The following is a 16,656-nucleotide window of genomic DNA, read 5'->3' as shown; positions in this document are numbered from 1 at the left end:
TCTTTAAGGAATCACGCTCCTTTGCCACTGCCACACTCGTGGACACTAGGGCGAGTGGCAATTTTATTCTGGACTATATCGTCACACTACTCCAGATCCCACTTCAACCTCTGGAAGTACCTCTCCACATCATATCAATCCAGGGAGAGCACCTCCCCGGACGCATTACTCATCGCACCGTGGCCTTCCACCTCACCGTGGGAACCCTCCATGAAAGGAAATTTCTCTGTTCGTCTTGAAGCTTTCCACACATCCGGTAATCCTAGGACTTCCTTGGCTCCAGGTACACGCACCCCACTTCGACTGGCAATCCCTGCAGTTAACTCAATGGGAACCCCAGTGCCATAACCGTTGTCTGCGACAGGTGGCTCCAGCGCTTACCGTTCTGAACTCTACAAACCTTACCGGGTTACCTGCTCCATATTCTGACTTCAAAGATGTATTTTCCAAACAAAATGCTGACATCCTGCCTCCGCTCCGAAAATTCAATTGTCCCATTGAGCTCCTACCGGGCACCACGCCTCCCAAGGGCAGGACCTACCTGCTCTCGCTTCTGGAAACCCAAGTGATGTCAGAGTTAATTAAGGAGAATCTGAATAAAGGAGGAGGAGGAGGAGGAGGAGAAGTCCATTACCTGCTATTAAGTTCACTTAGAGAATAGCCACTGCCATTAGCAACAGTAACATGGAATAGACTTAGTTTTTGGGTACTTGCCAGGTTCTTATGACCTGGATTGGCCACTGTTGGAAACAGGATGCTGGGCTTGATGGACCCTTGGTCTGACCCAGTATGGCATTTTCTTATGTTCTTATGTTCTTATGTTCTTAAGGATTCATAACACCCTCCGATTCCCCGGCAGGAGCCGGATTCTTCTTCGTGAAGAAGAAAGATGGCAGTTTACGATCTTGCATAGACTACCGTGGGCTAAATGCCGTGACTCGCAAAGATCGTTACCCTCTGCCACTCATTAGCGAACTATTTGATCGCCTACAAGGAGCTCAGATCTTTACAAACGGGCCGATTCAGTAAAGTCCACGGGAGAGCGGGCGAACGCCTGCTCTCCCGGCGCACGCACAGGCCACTCGCCTGTGCGCGCGATTCAGTATTTAAATTAGGTCCGGCGGTAGAAACGGGCAAAAGGAGGCACTAGGGACACTAGCGCGTCCCAAGCGCCTCCTTTTGGCCCGGACTGGCAGCTGTCAGCGGGTTTGACAGCCGACGCTCAATTTTGCCAGCGTTGGTTCTCAAGCCCGCTGACAGCCACGGGCTCGGAAACCGGACGCCGGCAAAATTGAGCGTCCGGTTTTCTACCCGACAGCCACCAGCCGACTTCAAAATTTTTTTTTCTTTTTTTTTTTTTAACCTTTGGGACCTCCGACTTAATATCGCCATGATATTAAGTCAGAGGGTGCACAGAAAAGCAGTTTTTACTGCTTTTCTGTGCACTTTCCCGGTGCCCGAAGAAATTAGCGCCTACCTTTGGGTAGGCGCTAATTTCTGAAAGTAAAATGTGCGGCTTGGCTGCACATTTTACTTTCTGAATCGCGCAGGAATACCTAATGGGGCCTTTGCATGTTGAGGGCGCTATTAGGTTCGGCGGGTTGGACGTGTGTTTTCCACCCCTTATTCAGTAAGGGGTAAGGGAAAACACACGTCCAATGGCTGGTTAACAGTGCGCTCCATCAGAGGACACTGTACTGTATCGGCACGTATGTTAGATCTCCGAGAGGCATACAATCTTGTACGAATCCAGCCAGAGGACATCTGGAAGACCACCTTCAATACGAGGGACGGCCACTACGAGTATGTAGTAATGCCTTTCGGACTTTGTAACGCCCCTGCGGTCTTTCAGCGTTTGATGAATTAGATCTTCCGGGACGTACTACACTCATTTGTCGTGGTATATCTGGACAATATACTGATCTTTTCCAAAGACCTGAAGACCCACCGCTCACATGTTCAAACAGTCCTCCAATGCCTCAGAGACAACCACCTCTACGCAAAATTAGAGAAGTGTATTTTCGAACAGACCTGCCTTCCATTCCTGGGCTACATCATCTCCAATTGTGGCTTCACCATGGACCCTGAGAAACTCCAAGGTATTCGAGATTGGCCCCAGCCAGTAGGCCTCCGTGCCTTACAAAGATTCCTTGGATTTACAAATTATTACAGAAACTTCATCGCTAACTACTCCACGCTAGCTGCTCCACTCACGGCCATGACTAGGAAAGGTAGTAACCTTCAAGTTTGGAGCCCCAAGGCTCAATCTGCTTTCCATGCCTTGAAAGAGGCCTTCTGCACTGGACCATGTCTACGTCATCCAGATCCTAACCGCCCCTTCATTGTCAAAGTTGACGCCTCCGCCATTGGAGCAGGGGTGGTCCTGAGCCAATATTCTTCCAAAGGGGTCTTAGTACCCTGCTCCTTCTACTCACACAAGTTTTCTGCCGCAAAGCAAAACTACACGATTAGGGATCATGAACCGTTAGCTGTGAAACTGGCCCTTCAGGAATGGCGTCCCTGGTTAGAAGGAGCACAGCATAAGTTCACGATATTTACAGACCACAAGAACCTCGAACACTTAAAGGAAGCCCAACTACTGAATCCTAGACAGGCCCACTGGGCGCTGTTCTTTGAACGCTTCCACTTTGAAGTCCGCTACCGTCCAGCAGCAAAGCACACCCGAGCGGATGCTCTCTCTCTCGCTCCCTCAAGCCAGAAGATATGCCCGAGATTCCTAGGCACAACATTGACCCAGCGTGCATATCCCTTGCAGTTACCAACACAGTACCAGCTAGGAACATAAGAACATAAGAAATTGCCATGCTGGGTCAGACCAAGGGTCCATCAAGCCCAGCATCCTGTTTCCAACAGAGGCCAAAACCAGGCCACAAGAACCTGGCAATTACCCAAACACTAAGAAGATCCCATGCTACTGATGCAATTAATAGCAGTGGCTATTCCCTAAGTAAAATTGATTAATAGCCATTAATGGACTTCTCCTCCAAGAACTTATCCAAACCTTTTTTGAACCCAGCTACACTAACTGCACTAACCACATCCTCTGGCAACAAATTCCAGAGCTTTATTGTGCGTTGAGTGAAAAATAATTTTCTCCCATTAGTCTTAAATGTGCTACTTGCTAACTTCATGGAATGCCCCCTAGTCCTTCTATTATTCGAAAGTGAAAATAACCGAGTCACATCTACTCGTTCAAGACCTCTCATGATCTTAAAGACCTCTATCATATCCCCCCTCAGCCGTCTCTTCTCCAAGCTGAACAGCCCTAATCTCTTCAGCCTTTCCTCATAGGGAAGCTGTTCCATCCCCTTTATCATTTTGGTTGCCGTTCTCAGTACCTTCTTCATCGCAACTATATCTTTTTTGAGATGCGGCGACCAGAATTGTACACAGTATTCAAGGAGCGGTCTCACCATGGAGCGATATAGAGGCATTATGACATTTTTCGTTCTATTAACCATTCCCTTCCTAATAATTCCTAACATTCTATTTGCTTTTTTGACTGCTGCAGCACACTGAGCTGACGATTTTAAAGTATTATCCACTATGATGCCTAGATCTTTTTCCTGGGTGGTAGCTCCTAATATGGAACCTAACATCGTGTAACTACAGCAACGGTTATTTTTCCCTATATGCAACACCTTGCACTTGTCCACATAAAATTTCATCTGCCATTTGGATGCCCAATCTTCAAGTCTTGCAAGGTCCTCCTGCAATGTATCACAGTCTGCTTGTGATTTAACTACTCTAAATAATTTTGTATCATCTGCAAATTTGATAACCTCACTCGTCGTATTCCTTTCCAGATCATTTATATATATATTGAAAAGCACCGGTCCAAGTACAGATCCCTGAGGCACTCCACTGTTTACCCTTTTCCACTGAGAAAATTGACCATTTAATCCTACTCTCTGTTTCCTGTCTTTTAACCAGCTTGTAATCCACGAAAGGACATCGCCTCCTATCCCATGACTTTTTAGTTTACGTAGAAGCCTCTCATGAGGGACTTTGTCAAACGCCTTCTGAAAATCCAAATACACTACATCTACAGGTTCACCTTTATCCACATGTTTATTAACCCCTTCAAAAAAATGAAGCAGATTTGTTAGGCAAGACTTCCCTTGGGTAAATCCATGTTGACTATGTTCCATTAAATCATGTCTTTCTATATGCTTTTCAATTTTGTTCTTGAGAATAGTTTCCACTATTTTTCCCGGCACTGAAGTCAGGCTCACTGGTCTATAGTTACCTGGATCGCCCCTGGAGCCTTTTTTAAATATTGGGGTTACATTGGCCACCCTCCAGTCTTCAGGTACAATGGATGATTTTAATGATAGGTTACAAATTTTAACTAATAGATCAGAAATTTCATTTTTGAGTTCCTTCAGAACCCTAGGATGCATACCATCCGGTCCAGGTGATTTGCTACTCTTTAGTTTGTCAATCTGGCCTACTACATCTTCCAGGTTCACAGTGATTTCGTTCAGTTCGTCTGACTCATCACCCCTGAAAACCATCTCCGGAACTGGTATCTCCCCAACATCCTCATTTGTAAACACGGAGGCAAAGAATTCATTTAGTCTTTCTGCAATGGCCTTATCTTCCCTAAGAGCCCCTTTAACCCTTCTGTCATCTAATGGTCCAACCGACTCCCTCACAGGTTTCTTGCTTTGGATATATTTTAAAAAGTTTTTATTATGACTTTTTGCCTCTATGGCCTCTGTGGCCTCTATGGTCCCACACCATCTCCGGGAGCGCGTCCTCCGCTGGGCCCACGACTCGAAGTTGGCTGGCCATCCTAGCCAGGCTCGGACCCTCGAGATGTTAAGAAGACATTAGTGGTGGCCTAGCATGGTTAAACACTCCCGCAGTTATGTGGACTCCTGCCCCATCTGTGCACAGCAAAAACCCCCGACTGGCCGTCCATGGGGACTCCTCCAACCTCTTCCGGCTCCCACCAAACCCTGGTCAAGCATCTCTACTGACTTTATCTTCGAGCTGCCCCCATCAAAGAGCAACACATTCATTTGGGTTCAAGCCTCACTGGGTCAAACAGGCATTTCAAGCCTCCTTTTGAACTCCATTGTTGTAAAGTTCACAACACTATTTGCAGGCTGGCTTAAGGGAATTGAGCTTTTTCTGGGGAAAACACAAGTCCCAGGGCAAAACAAGGAACCACAGTGCACATAGACCCCCTGTTTCTCCACACTGTTTATCTTCCAGGAAACCTACCAATGGTTGCTACACAATGAGAGAGTACAGGAACTTTTCCAATTTTGGGGCACTCTGTAAATAGACCTCTTCGCAATATCCCTGAATTACAAGCTTCCCGCATTCTGTTCCAGGAGACCAGCAGAGTCCATTGCACAAATCTCATCTTTGGGTGAGTTTGCTCACTCCGAAGGTCATCAAATCTTCACAAGAGAGCACTATTCTGTTCATACATCTCACTTTGAATGTCAAAGTGGCCCCTAACCCCTACACTAATACCTAAACCTCACCTCAAGTGACTAGGTGGGCTTCCCATAGAGATATAAATACCTATCTAGCGGGAGGGCATTATGGCTAGTCTCTCTCTCCAAAATGGCATGTGCAAAACAACACCACAATAAAGCCCTATTGCACAGCTTTACACAAATAAAAAAAGGTGTAGTTAAAATTCACATTAAAGCTATGCAACACAGCTTCACAAAACTGTGAGCCTCGGCCAAAATTCCCACCCCAATATCCTCTCATTTGCATCACACCAAACATTATGGTGTTTTCGCATGCATTAATGGCATTTTTTGCATGCAAAAACACCATATAGCACTTTGATAAATGACCCCCTATAGTGATTAAAATCTGTAGGAGGAGTGATGCATCTTGGGGATTTTTGCATAATAAAGGTGGTGTAAAAATGGGAGGAAGTAGTGTGGAGCGCAGGTGCAGCATTTTTGAGATAGTGACAGTGTGAAAGGAGCTGCGTAGAGAAGGTAATTGTTGATGAGGCATAGTTTGTGGAAAGCTTTTCTATAAGGAGTTTTGATTATATATTACAATGACAAAAATATTTTCTTCCTTATAGAGTAAAATAGCAGGGAGGAAATATTAGGGATGCGCATTTGGAAGTTAAAGGATGTGGAATGCTTAGGTAATTATCGCAATTTTATTATGAATAACTCAAATGAGGGGGTTGAGTTTTTGGTTTTGTAAAATTGTAATAGCAATTTTTAAAAATTATATTCTTATATAGAGATGTTTAAAGAAGCAACATGTGTGCTTGGGGTAACGGAAGAAGCAGTGAGATTCATGGCACAGCATCCGGTTGGTGGAACGGGACCGGATGTGGTTGAGAAATTTATTGTATGAAAAATTGGGTATGTAAAATTGTTGTGAGTAAGAATATGTAGGTTAGTATGAGTGGGTTGTGCACAATGGTAGTGTGTATTATTGATTGTGATTTGAACAGTTTTGCTCTTGTATAGTTTTGGCAGACTTCAGTTTTGAAAGGAGATTTGGAGGAAAAACATATATCAATCGTCTCATTAATGGAGTTAGGGGATTTGGAGAATATGGAACATGGAATCTAAGGGGTAGATTTTAAAAGGTGTGCGCGGGCGTACATGTGTGCCCGCTACCCGGCGCGCACACATGTACGCCCAATTTTATAACATGTGCGCGCACAAGGGGGTGCACAATTGTGCACATTGCGCATGCCGAGCCCGCTCCGAGCCATGCTGCCTTCCCCCATTCTCTATCCCCCCCCCCCACCCCACCCTTCCCTTCCGCTACCTCCCCCGCCCTTTCCCCACCTTTTTCTTTTTTTTTCTTGTTGTAAAACTTACTTCAGCCCTGGGCCTGAAGTAAGTTGCATGCGCCGGCCAGCGATCCCCGGCACAGCGGCCATGCAGAGGCCTCTGGCCACGCTCCCACCCCTGGACTGCCCCTTTTTGCAAGCCCCGGGACTTACACGCATCCTGGGGCTTTACCTTTTGAAAATAGGCCCAACACGCATAACCCTTTGAACATCCGGCCCTCAGTGCACAAATGATTGAAGAACATTGGGTGACTGCTAATATTGCAAGAGAAGAAGTAATCAATATAAGAAGCACTGAATGTGGACAATTTATGTAAAAGGTGTGAGATATAGTCCCTGAGGAATCCTTGGGTGGGCGAAACAAATAGGATCCTATGGTGTTGGACATCTGGAAATTATGGGTTTTAAGAATATAGTATTGTATGATTGGAGTGGATGTGCGAATGAGATTAGAAGTGGGAATATGGGGGGTAGTTTTAAATTATGTGCTGTTTGTATACAATAATGTATTAATAAATGGTTTATTTGCAATAAAGCAAATAAGTGTTTCCTTTGTGTGATGTAGGAATAATTGTATTAGGAAACTAAATGTACCTTCTGTGATATATTACCAATGTATAATTTATACATATATACATACTAGTGAAAGAAACAATAGGCAAAAAAAACAAAAAATTAAAGTGTTTTGTGAGTGAAACAATATTTAATAGAAAAACAAAAAGACCACTAATGAGCTAATTCATATCCATATATTAAAAATCTGCATTTATTTAAAAGCAAAATTTTTTTTTTAATTTTTACAAATAACATGCATAACATCAAATCACATAAAAAAAATACACATAAGCAGTTTTTTCAAAATACAAATAGCAAAGAACGATTGCAGGTGGTCAATCTCACATGGCAGCTAACTTGAATAGCGTGATATACTTCAATATAGGGATGGGCCCAAAAAACAGCAGGGTAGCCGATCCAGTGAAGCCGTGAGGAAAAGACAAAATAGTGGATGCCACAAAAGTCTTTTTCAATTTTTAATCTTGGAGACGTAAAGTATCATGAACAAATGCCCGACTCTGGCCGAGTTTCGCCACCATACACGATTGATGTATGTATACATTTGACCTTATCCGGACCATCACCTGAACACTGTTCTGTGATTAATAAGCCCCTGAGGCAGCCACCATTGGTGGCGAAACTCGGCCAGTCGGGCATTTGTTCATGATTTGTTCTTTTCCTCAATACTTCAATATAGTCAATGGATGAATTTTGGAAATAAACAAATTGTTATAAGTCCAAAATTCAAAGTATTCTGTTGCTGATAGTAACCACAATGAATGGTGCTAAATATCTAATTGAAACTGAGGAAAATCCTCTGTGATAGAAGCAGCGTTGAGATAAAAAATGCAGAAATACCAGTATTCGGAGAACCACAATAAAGCCCTTTTTTGTTTCACCCAACGGGGATTCATCAGGGGGTATATATAAAGACAACAGATATTGACATCTATTTACCAAAATCATTAAATCCCACAGCCAGAACGAATATTATGAATAATCTCAAAAAATAACTTATAACAGTATTATCTGAGCCTTTCCCTCGCTTTCAATGAATCCCAGAATCCCCATTTCAAAACCTTTACCAAAGCACGAAGTAAGTGAATGAAAGATTTTTTTATTTTTATTTGTACTTTTTAAGATTAATAAACTTTCAGAATTCATCTAAGATGCACAACTGAAGTTGAAGCCTTGACAATTGGCACTATTGCTCGCTGAGTTTCAAACACATAAATAGTTGAAATTATGGTCCACCTTTCCAATACAAACTCAGGGCAGATTACAGCATAAGTAACTACAAACAAGTACAGTCATTTTACAGTTTGACAACATAATTATGTGCTGCAAACACTTACTTCTTTGAGCAGTGACTGATGGTACTGGGCGGCCACTCCCACCTGAACTTTCATTTCCACCCTGTGAGGTCACCAAAGAGAAGGGCTCACTATATCCAGAACAGCTCTGTTTAAGATAAGACAACAAATTAGGCTGGATTTTAGCTGTCCAGCAGAATACATTTAAAAAGGAAAATTTTTCATTATATATAGATGTGTTATCATGTGGCTAAAATCAAATAAATAAATGTGAGCAAACATGGAATCATGTGACTCAGATGAATTTAAACTACAAATGAGTGCTCAGGAATATGCATATCCTAAACAGAATTAGGGCTTCCCATCTCACAGGCTACAACTACTTAACTAAGGGGGTCATTTATCAAAGTGTTATATGGCGTTTTCACATGCGTTAAGCACCTTTAACGCATGGTGCGATGCAAATCAGAAAAAGGGGAGGAGTTTGTTGCCTAGTGGGCTGACTTCACAATTTGCAAAGGAGAGACAGACTAGTTATCAGGCCCTCACACTAAGGGGGGGAGAGAGAGACCCTAGCTATAAGGCCCTCATACTAGGAAGGTATTTATACCTGTATATGAGGCCCACCTAGCTACTCGAGATGAGGTTTGGGCATTAGTGTAGGGGTTAGGGGCCACTGACATTCAGAGTGCGACGTACGAACAGAACAGTGCACTCTTGTGAAGATTTGATGACCTTCGGAGTGAGGAAACTCACCCAAAGATGAGATTTGTGCAATGTTCTCTCAACCTAACTTGGAGAGTACATCAAGTTAGGTTGAGAGAACATTGCACAAATCTCATCTTTGGGTGAGTTTCCTCACTCCGAAGGTCATCAAATCTTCACAAGAGTGCACTGTTCTGTTCGTACGTCGCACTCTGAATATCAAAGTGGCCCCTAACCCCTACACTAATACCTAAACCTCACCTCGAGTAGCTAGGTGGACCTCGTATAGAAGTAAAAAATACCTAACTAGGATGACAGCCTTATAGCTAGGTTCTCTCTCTCGTTGTAGGTAGGAAACACAACAATTCTGGCACTTATCGCAAAGCACAAAAAAGTTATCACAGTTTGCACTAATACCTATGCAAAGCGCTAAGATAGCGCACTTTGCAATAAACAGCCTATGATCATGAAACACACCCCTTTTCCTATCGCATGTGATATTTAGTGCATTTTGATAAATCCAGACCTAAGTAAGCACCTCTTTAAAAAAAAAAAACAGCCAAAAGAATTCCTGAGGAATCTGGAGAAGTAACATGCAATAGTTAAAACCTCAACTTCAATACTAAGATTGGTACTATTTCAATTACATTTCATAAAACAACAAACACATTTTTGTACATATCTGCATGCTATGAATTTCCATACACTTAATTTCATTTTTTTCTGCAGAACAGTAGAATGAATGCTGCAAACCAAGACCCCACTTTCAGGGAGACTGAGGAGAATACAGATACCTCAACAAATAAAGACCAGCCAACTGCTTTCAATAAACATGAATGACCTCAGCCAGTTCTTAGGCTCTAGGGAACAGAGGTCTGCTGAGCTCCAAATCGAGGTCTGCTGAGCTGGCAATCGAGTAAAAAAGTAAAAAAACAAAAACAAAAGGCCAGCAGCAACTGCCATTCCAGAAGAGTATAGGTTTTTCTAGAAGTGGTCTCACATTTCCCATGTCCTCATGGGGAGCACTCTAAAACCACTGATAGTACAGTCCAACAGCATATATGGAGTCAAACTCGTACTACTGTTGATAGCTTTGAGGTGACATCCATGGTGGTGGAGAAAGCCCAATACAAGTGGAAAAGTGTGAGAGAACATGTGGACTATAAGTTCTACAAGATCAAGAGTTCACCAGAGGAATCGTTCATTCCCATCCCCCTGCAACATACACTCCTGAAAGAGATAGTTACCCAAAACACCATCCACAAGGAAACCATCCAAGGGATCTCAGCCTGATTAACTACAAAACTAGAATATATCAATCTACAACTGTATTTAACTCCACCACCAGCGACCTACTATCAAAGTTCAAATGGATCTGTCCACAGAAACCAGGGATTCTAAAATTACTCCAGTATTTAGTTGAAAGGGACAAAATTCACTTGCATGTATTTGTCACCTGTATTTGTGTTGACAGGAAGGGGACTGAAAAGAATGAAAGTTGATTTGGACTCTGGTAAGTGCACACTCTCTCACTCCACCATGGTGCAACCCTCACTCTCTCCTCTTCCATGCCACAACCACTTCCCTCCCCCTTTCACCCTTCTTAGATGCAATCCCCTCTTCCTGCAGTCCCCCCCTACCCTTTTGCTCCTCTCTCTGTACCCAACTCTCTCACTCTCCGCACCACCCTCCAGCCATCTCACTTTTCTCCCAGGCCTGGACTAAAACAGAGACACATTACCCACTCCCTTACTCCAGTCACCCCAGCAGCCCTTTTTCTCTTCTCTTCTCGCCAACCCCACCCCAACTCTCTCTCTTCTTCTCTTCCCATATCCTCCAGCTGTCTCACTCTCCTCCAGAAGTTAAGATAGGACATAGGAAAATATGTATTCTGGCACAATGAGGTAAAGGTCGTTCACATGCAAGGCACTGCAAACCGCATGCAAGGCATTGTAAAAACATGAATATAAAGGGTGCAGAAAACCCGGAAACCGGGAGAAGGCTAGCATCTTTGCTGAGGTGTGCAATTACGTTATGTAGCTGGGTGACTTGGTACTCTGTCCCAAGATCGCCCTGGCCTGCCATGATGCTCTTTGGGTTTCTGGGCTGGTATTACAATCAGGTTCGACCGGGGTTTGTGTTTCTCCCCAGCTTCCCGTCTCCTGGTTGAACCTTTGGGACTTCTCCCTTGGGGCAATCGCTCTGTTTCTGCTGTTTCAAGAAGACTGAGGGCTCCATCTCAGTGGGATACTCCCTACTCTCTTTAGCAGTGAGTTGTTCACTTGGGGTTGATAGACAAGTGGGCGACTTATGCTTGCTCTGGCGCTTCACTGTTCTGCCTCCTTGTGTTCTTTGCTCCTTCGGACTTCTGATTGGTTTGTCGGGGGGTGTGGAGATGAATCTGAGAAGCCTGTGGTATCTCTCCATATACCTGCAGGGAGAGATACTGCCTTAGTGTTTCTCATTCTCTGGGTTGCCCAAATGGTCTTACTGCTCCCCTTGCTATCCTGTGACAGGATAGATGAACTGGTTTTGGCAGGTGCTCTTGAGTGAGCTTCAGGCCTATTTTATCTCCCTGCTGGAAAGCTTTTACAGGTCTTTTTCAGGGATTGTTCTCATCCCCTGAAACCCTTGACGCTGTACTGTGCGGTCAGCTAGGTCTGATGCTTTGGCATGTAATGTCTGTCCCATGCTCTGCCATGGTTTACCGCTTGTTCTTCAAGCATGATGTGGGTTTTTTTCTGCCCATTCGGCCTACCAGCCATACCTGGGCACTCTTCTCCAGACCTGTGATTGTCAATGGTTGACAGTCTTTTTCTGGAGGGCTCTTGGACCCCAGTTTGTTTTTTCGGGGGTTTTTTTGTTTTTTTTTTGCAACAAAGAAACTATATGGTTTTCATCCTAGATTCTCTCTTGTTTTCATTTCTGGTTGCTACTTGTATCCAGGAGGATCTAGATCCACTGTTTTTGTCAGAAACCCTGCTTGTTCTGTTTTCCGTCATGCGCTGTTGCTTCTGCTTGCACTCGCATCACTCCCCTGCCTTAGGCATCCCTGCTATGTATGAGGTGTCTCAGTCTTTATCTTGGCTTTCCTTGTAGAACCCAACTCTTCTCCAGCTTGTACCCCTGATGGGTCGGCTGCATCTGAGGCAAAGGAAGGAATAGTGCTCCAGCACTATGTGGTTTACTGCTTTGTCCTGCTCAGACAGCCTGTAGCTTGGTATTCATCCATATGTGAGTACTGCCATCCTGCTTACTTAGGAGACCTCTCTATACCTGGGAGAAAAACTACGGATTTATCCGGATGTTTCTAAAGAAACTCAATCAAGACGGAAAAAAAAAAAAATTCCTAGCCTTGGCAAATCAAGCAAGAACTTTTGGTATACAATTAGTGATAAGGTTTCTGTATAAATGTATAATGTGTATTGACGGTAGAAGATATGTGTATTATGAGTCGGAGCAGCTAGAGAAGTTCTTGGAGGCCCGTCGGAACCAAGGGGATGAGACCAGAACTTCACCCTCCATATAGTTGGAATGAGAAATAATATAACTTTGCCAACTCTCATAATGTTTTGGTAAAAAATTGATTTGTAATTTAAAATTGCTCTAGTATTGGATCTCCCATATTGTTTTATAATAAGGAAATAAGAAATAGTTATTGTGTGGTAAATTGTTACAAATGGGATGCAATCTAAAGAAACTTATTTCCTGTTTTGAGATGTTCAATGTAAATTGAATATTTATAATTGAAATTATGAAAAAAAAAATGAAATAAAATGTTTTATTGTATTGGAGACGTATTAAAATTGCCCGACTCTGGCTGAGTTTCGCCACCTAATGTGTGGCTGCCTCAGGGGCTGTATACATTAGAATTTGAGGTATCAAGTAGAGGTCATGTTAATTTAAATCACCTTCTGACATGATACTGGACCACGTGTTCATTCAGACAACATAAATTTAGAGAAGAAATATTACTGATTGCATCATCCACAGTAGGGGCATGTCATTTAAGCCGTAGCTGGATGACAAGTCTCCACTCGTTGCATCAAAATGTAAAATTTAAATTAACATGACCTCTACTTGATTCCTCAAATTCTAACGTATACAGCCCCTGAGGCAGCCACTCATTAGGTGGCAAGACTCGGCCAGAGTCAGGCAATTTTAATACATCTCCACTACAATAAACATTTTAAAGGACTTCCGGCATCTATTTCTTCTTGTTTTACCCTCACGGCTTTTCTCCTTCCTGCTCCCAACACAGAAAAGGAAGGGCCATGCAGTGGGGTGCGCAGAAAGAAGAAAGGTCCATGCTGCATTCAAAAATAGCAGCAGCATTGGCCTGCAGCAGCAGTCAGAGATCACAATTGGAGCAGCGCAGGCTCGGTGCAAAATGACAATCAGCCAGCGATTAAACTAGATGAGGCAGAGCCAATGGGGCTCTTCTTTCTTGGGCCACAGGAAGAGGCTGCTGCAGCTGTCATTTGTGCTCCGGGGTGGGATAGTGACTGACAGAGAGAGCGAGCCAGTATGCCTGAAAGTGAAAGAGAATGTGTGTGATTGATAGCATGTGTGTAAGAGTAGAGAGCATGTGTGTTGATTGAGAGTGTGTCTATAAGAGAGGGCATTGTGTGATTGAGGGAGACTGGTCAGAGAGGTGATTTGTGTGTGTATGTAGACAGACTGGTCAGAGAGGTGACTGGTGTGAGAGAGAGACTGGTCAGGAAGGCGACCGGTGTGTGTATGAGAAAGAAAGACTGGTCAGAGAGATAACTGGTGTGCGAAATAGGGAGAGACTGAACAGGGAGGTGACTGTTGTGTGTGAGAGATTGATCAGGAAGGTGACTGATGTGTGGAAAAGAGACTGGACAGGGAGGTAGCTTGTGTATGTGTGAGAGAGATAGATTGGTCAAGGAAGTGACTATTGTGTGTGAAAGAGAGGCTAGTCAAGGAGGTGATTATTGTGTGTGACAGAGATTGGTCAAGAAGTGACTGATGTGAGAGAGAGAGAGAGTGTGTGTGTGTGTGTGTGTGTGTGTGAGAGAGAAACTGGTCAGGGAGGTGACTGTAGTGTGTGTGAGAATGAAATTGGTCAAGGAAGTGACTGTGTGTGTGCGTGAGAGAGAGACTGATCAGGGAGGTGACTGGTGTGTGAGAGACAAAGACTGGCCGTAGGGTCTAACTGATATGTGTGTGTGTATGTGTATGTATGTGTGTGAGAGACTGGTCGTGGACCCAAAGGAAGGAGACCACGAGGACAGAGCTTCAGCACCCTCTGCTGCTTCTGGGGCGAATTATTTGGTATTATGTGATTTGTCTGCTGTTTTGAAATATTTTATTGGTATTTGGAGAATTTGTAATAAATTATATTAGCTTTTAATTATTGGATTTTATTCTAGTCATCAGTTGTTTTGAAACATTATTCTGTTTATTAGTATAGTTTTACAATTATTTTATATTTCTTGAGGAATGTATAACTAGAAATGTGCAGACAAAAACTGAACTGGAAACAGCAATAAGTCATACTCTGTTAAAAAAAAAAAAACAAAAACCCCAAAACATTAATTTTATGGTCACTTTATTCTGAATTTGGTCAGGGCCTGTGTTCTGCATGTGTGACCAAGGTAAGGGTATTCTGCAAGCTTGTAGCTTCTGTGTAGTGATTTATAACATAAAGATCCTTCTGAAGCAACTCTTCTATGGGAACAAATCGGGGGACGCCCAAAGTTCCCAGCAGTATTTGAAGACTGCTGAGAAGAGGTGGCATCCACGGGAGATGATTCCAAAATGGTGGCTACTCCCGTCTCAACCACTGAAATGACTGTTTCCCCCTATATGTGCTTCAATCACAAGGCAGTGAAAGAAACTTCCCCATAGTGACAGAAACCACAGCCAACCTTCCCGAGGCCTTGGACAACTCTCCAGGGATCTCTCACGCCCAGATGCAGGATGTGTACAGTGACCCTGCAGCACAAGTGGAGGGCCTCCAGCTGCAAGCTCCACAGCCTCACTGAGATTTTATCCATGAGCAGGCCCACTTCCTCCCCCTCCCCAACACAACCAGAGAGCCTCCAAATCAGCTCAAATGCACCCTCCTTCACACAACTTACCCCGAGAAGAAGCACTCACCAGCCTCTTGCCACTCCTCAGTCCTGAAAACACTCAGCACTGCAAGTCTTTTTTTTTTTAAGAAATAGCCAGAGAAGGGACGGGCAGTGGAGAAGTCAGAAGAAATTCAGACTCAAATCCGGTGGTTTCTTTTTTTTTGGTCAAAAACTGCCACAGGTATTCAAATGAAAAAATTTACCTCTCCCCCTGGGCTCTACTAAGTCCTCTCTAGGGCTGGAAACCCTCTCAGTGGACAAGTGCAAAGTGATGCACATAAGGAAAAGTATCCCAAACTTCAATTACATGATGTTAGGTTCCATACTAAGAGTTATTTATTTATTTAATAGCTTTTATATACCGGCATTAGTGTGAAACATCATGCCAGTTCACATTTTAACAAAAGGAGTGGAAAATACATTGTAACAAGGAATTAAGGGCAGGGAATCAAATGCCAACTGGGCAACGAAAGTACAGTTTTGAAAAAGAGTAAATAACACAATCAAATAGCAAATTCAAAACTGAAATCACAACAATTCAACATAAAGCAAAATTGCTTACCTTGTAATAGGTGTTATCCCAGGACAGCAGGATGTAGTCCTCACATATGGGTGACATCGGTAATGGAGCCCTATGTACGGAAAAACTTCTTTAAAAGTTTCCATGAAACTTTTGAATGGCACTGGAGTGCCTACTGAGCATGCTCAGCATGCCATGATATTCCCTGCCACAGGGGTCTCCCTTCAGTCTTGTTTTGTAGCAATAAGCGTTAGCAAAAATAAAATAATAAAACGTATCGGACCCAACTCCGCGGGGTGGCGGGTGGGTTTCATGAGGACTACATCCTGCTGTCCTGGGATAACACCTATTACAAGGTAAGCAATTTTGCTTTATCCCAGGACAAGCAGGATGCTAGTCCTCACATATGGGTGATTAGCAAGCTAGAGGCTGAGTCATTTTGAAGTGAGCAACAGTGAAGTATTGTTGTTGAAATGAATCAGCCGAAGATCACAGCAGGTTGGATGTAGAAGGAGTTGGGATTACACTGGAAACAAGTTCTTTAAGACGGATTGTCCATAGGCTGAATCTTGTCTTCCTTCTTTGTCTAAACAGTAGTGAGCTGCAAAGGTGTGAAGAGAACTCCATGTTGCTGCTTTGCAA

The 16,656-nt window shown here is 43.5% G+C and overlaps 1 protein-coding gene across 3 annotated transcripts in view; it reads right to left on the bottom strand.

The window, feature by feature from the left end:
* The window catches only part of PIWIL4 (piwi like RNA-mediated gene silencing 4), a 379,756-nt gene that overhangs the window by 351,414 nt on the left and 11,686 nt on the right, over positions 1–16,656 (bottom strand). For all 3 annotated transcript variants that reach the window (XM_029602363.1, XM_029602364.1, XM_029602365.1), the window contains exon 3: positions 8,731–8,836. In XM_029602363.1, the coding sequence (XP_029458223.1) occupies positions 8,731–8,836 (106 nt within the window). The remainder of the gene's footprint in view (positions 1–8,730; positions 8,837–16,656) is intronic.

The sequence above is a fragment of the Rhinatrema bivittatum genome, chromosome 5 (genome assembly GCF_901001135.1).
Source record: "Rhinatrema bivittatum chromosome 5, aRhiBiv1.1, whole genome shotgun sequence".
Taxonomy (NCBI): domain Eukaryota; kingdom Metazoa; phylum Chordata; class Amphibia; order Gymnophiona; family Rhinatrematidae; genus Rhinatrema; species Rhinatrema bivittatum.
This window is presented reverse-complemented; position numbering and strand designations above follow the sequence as displayed.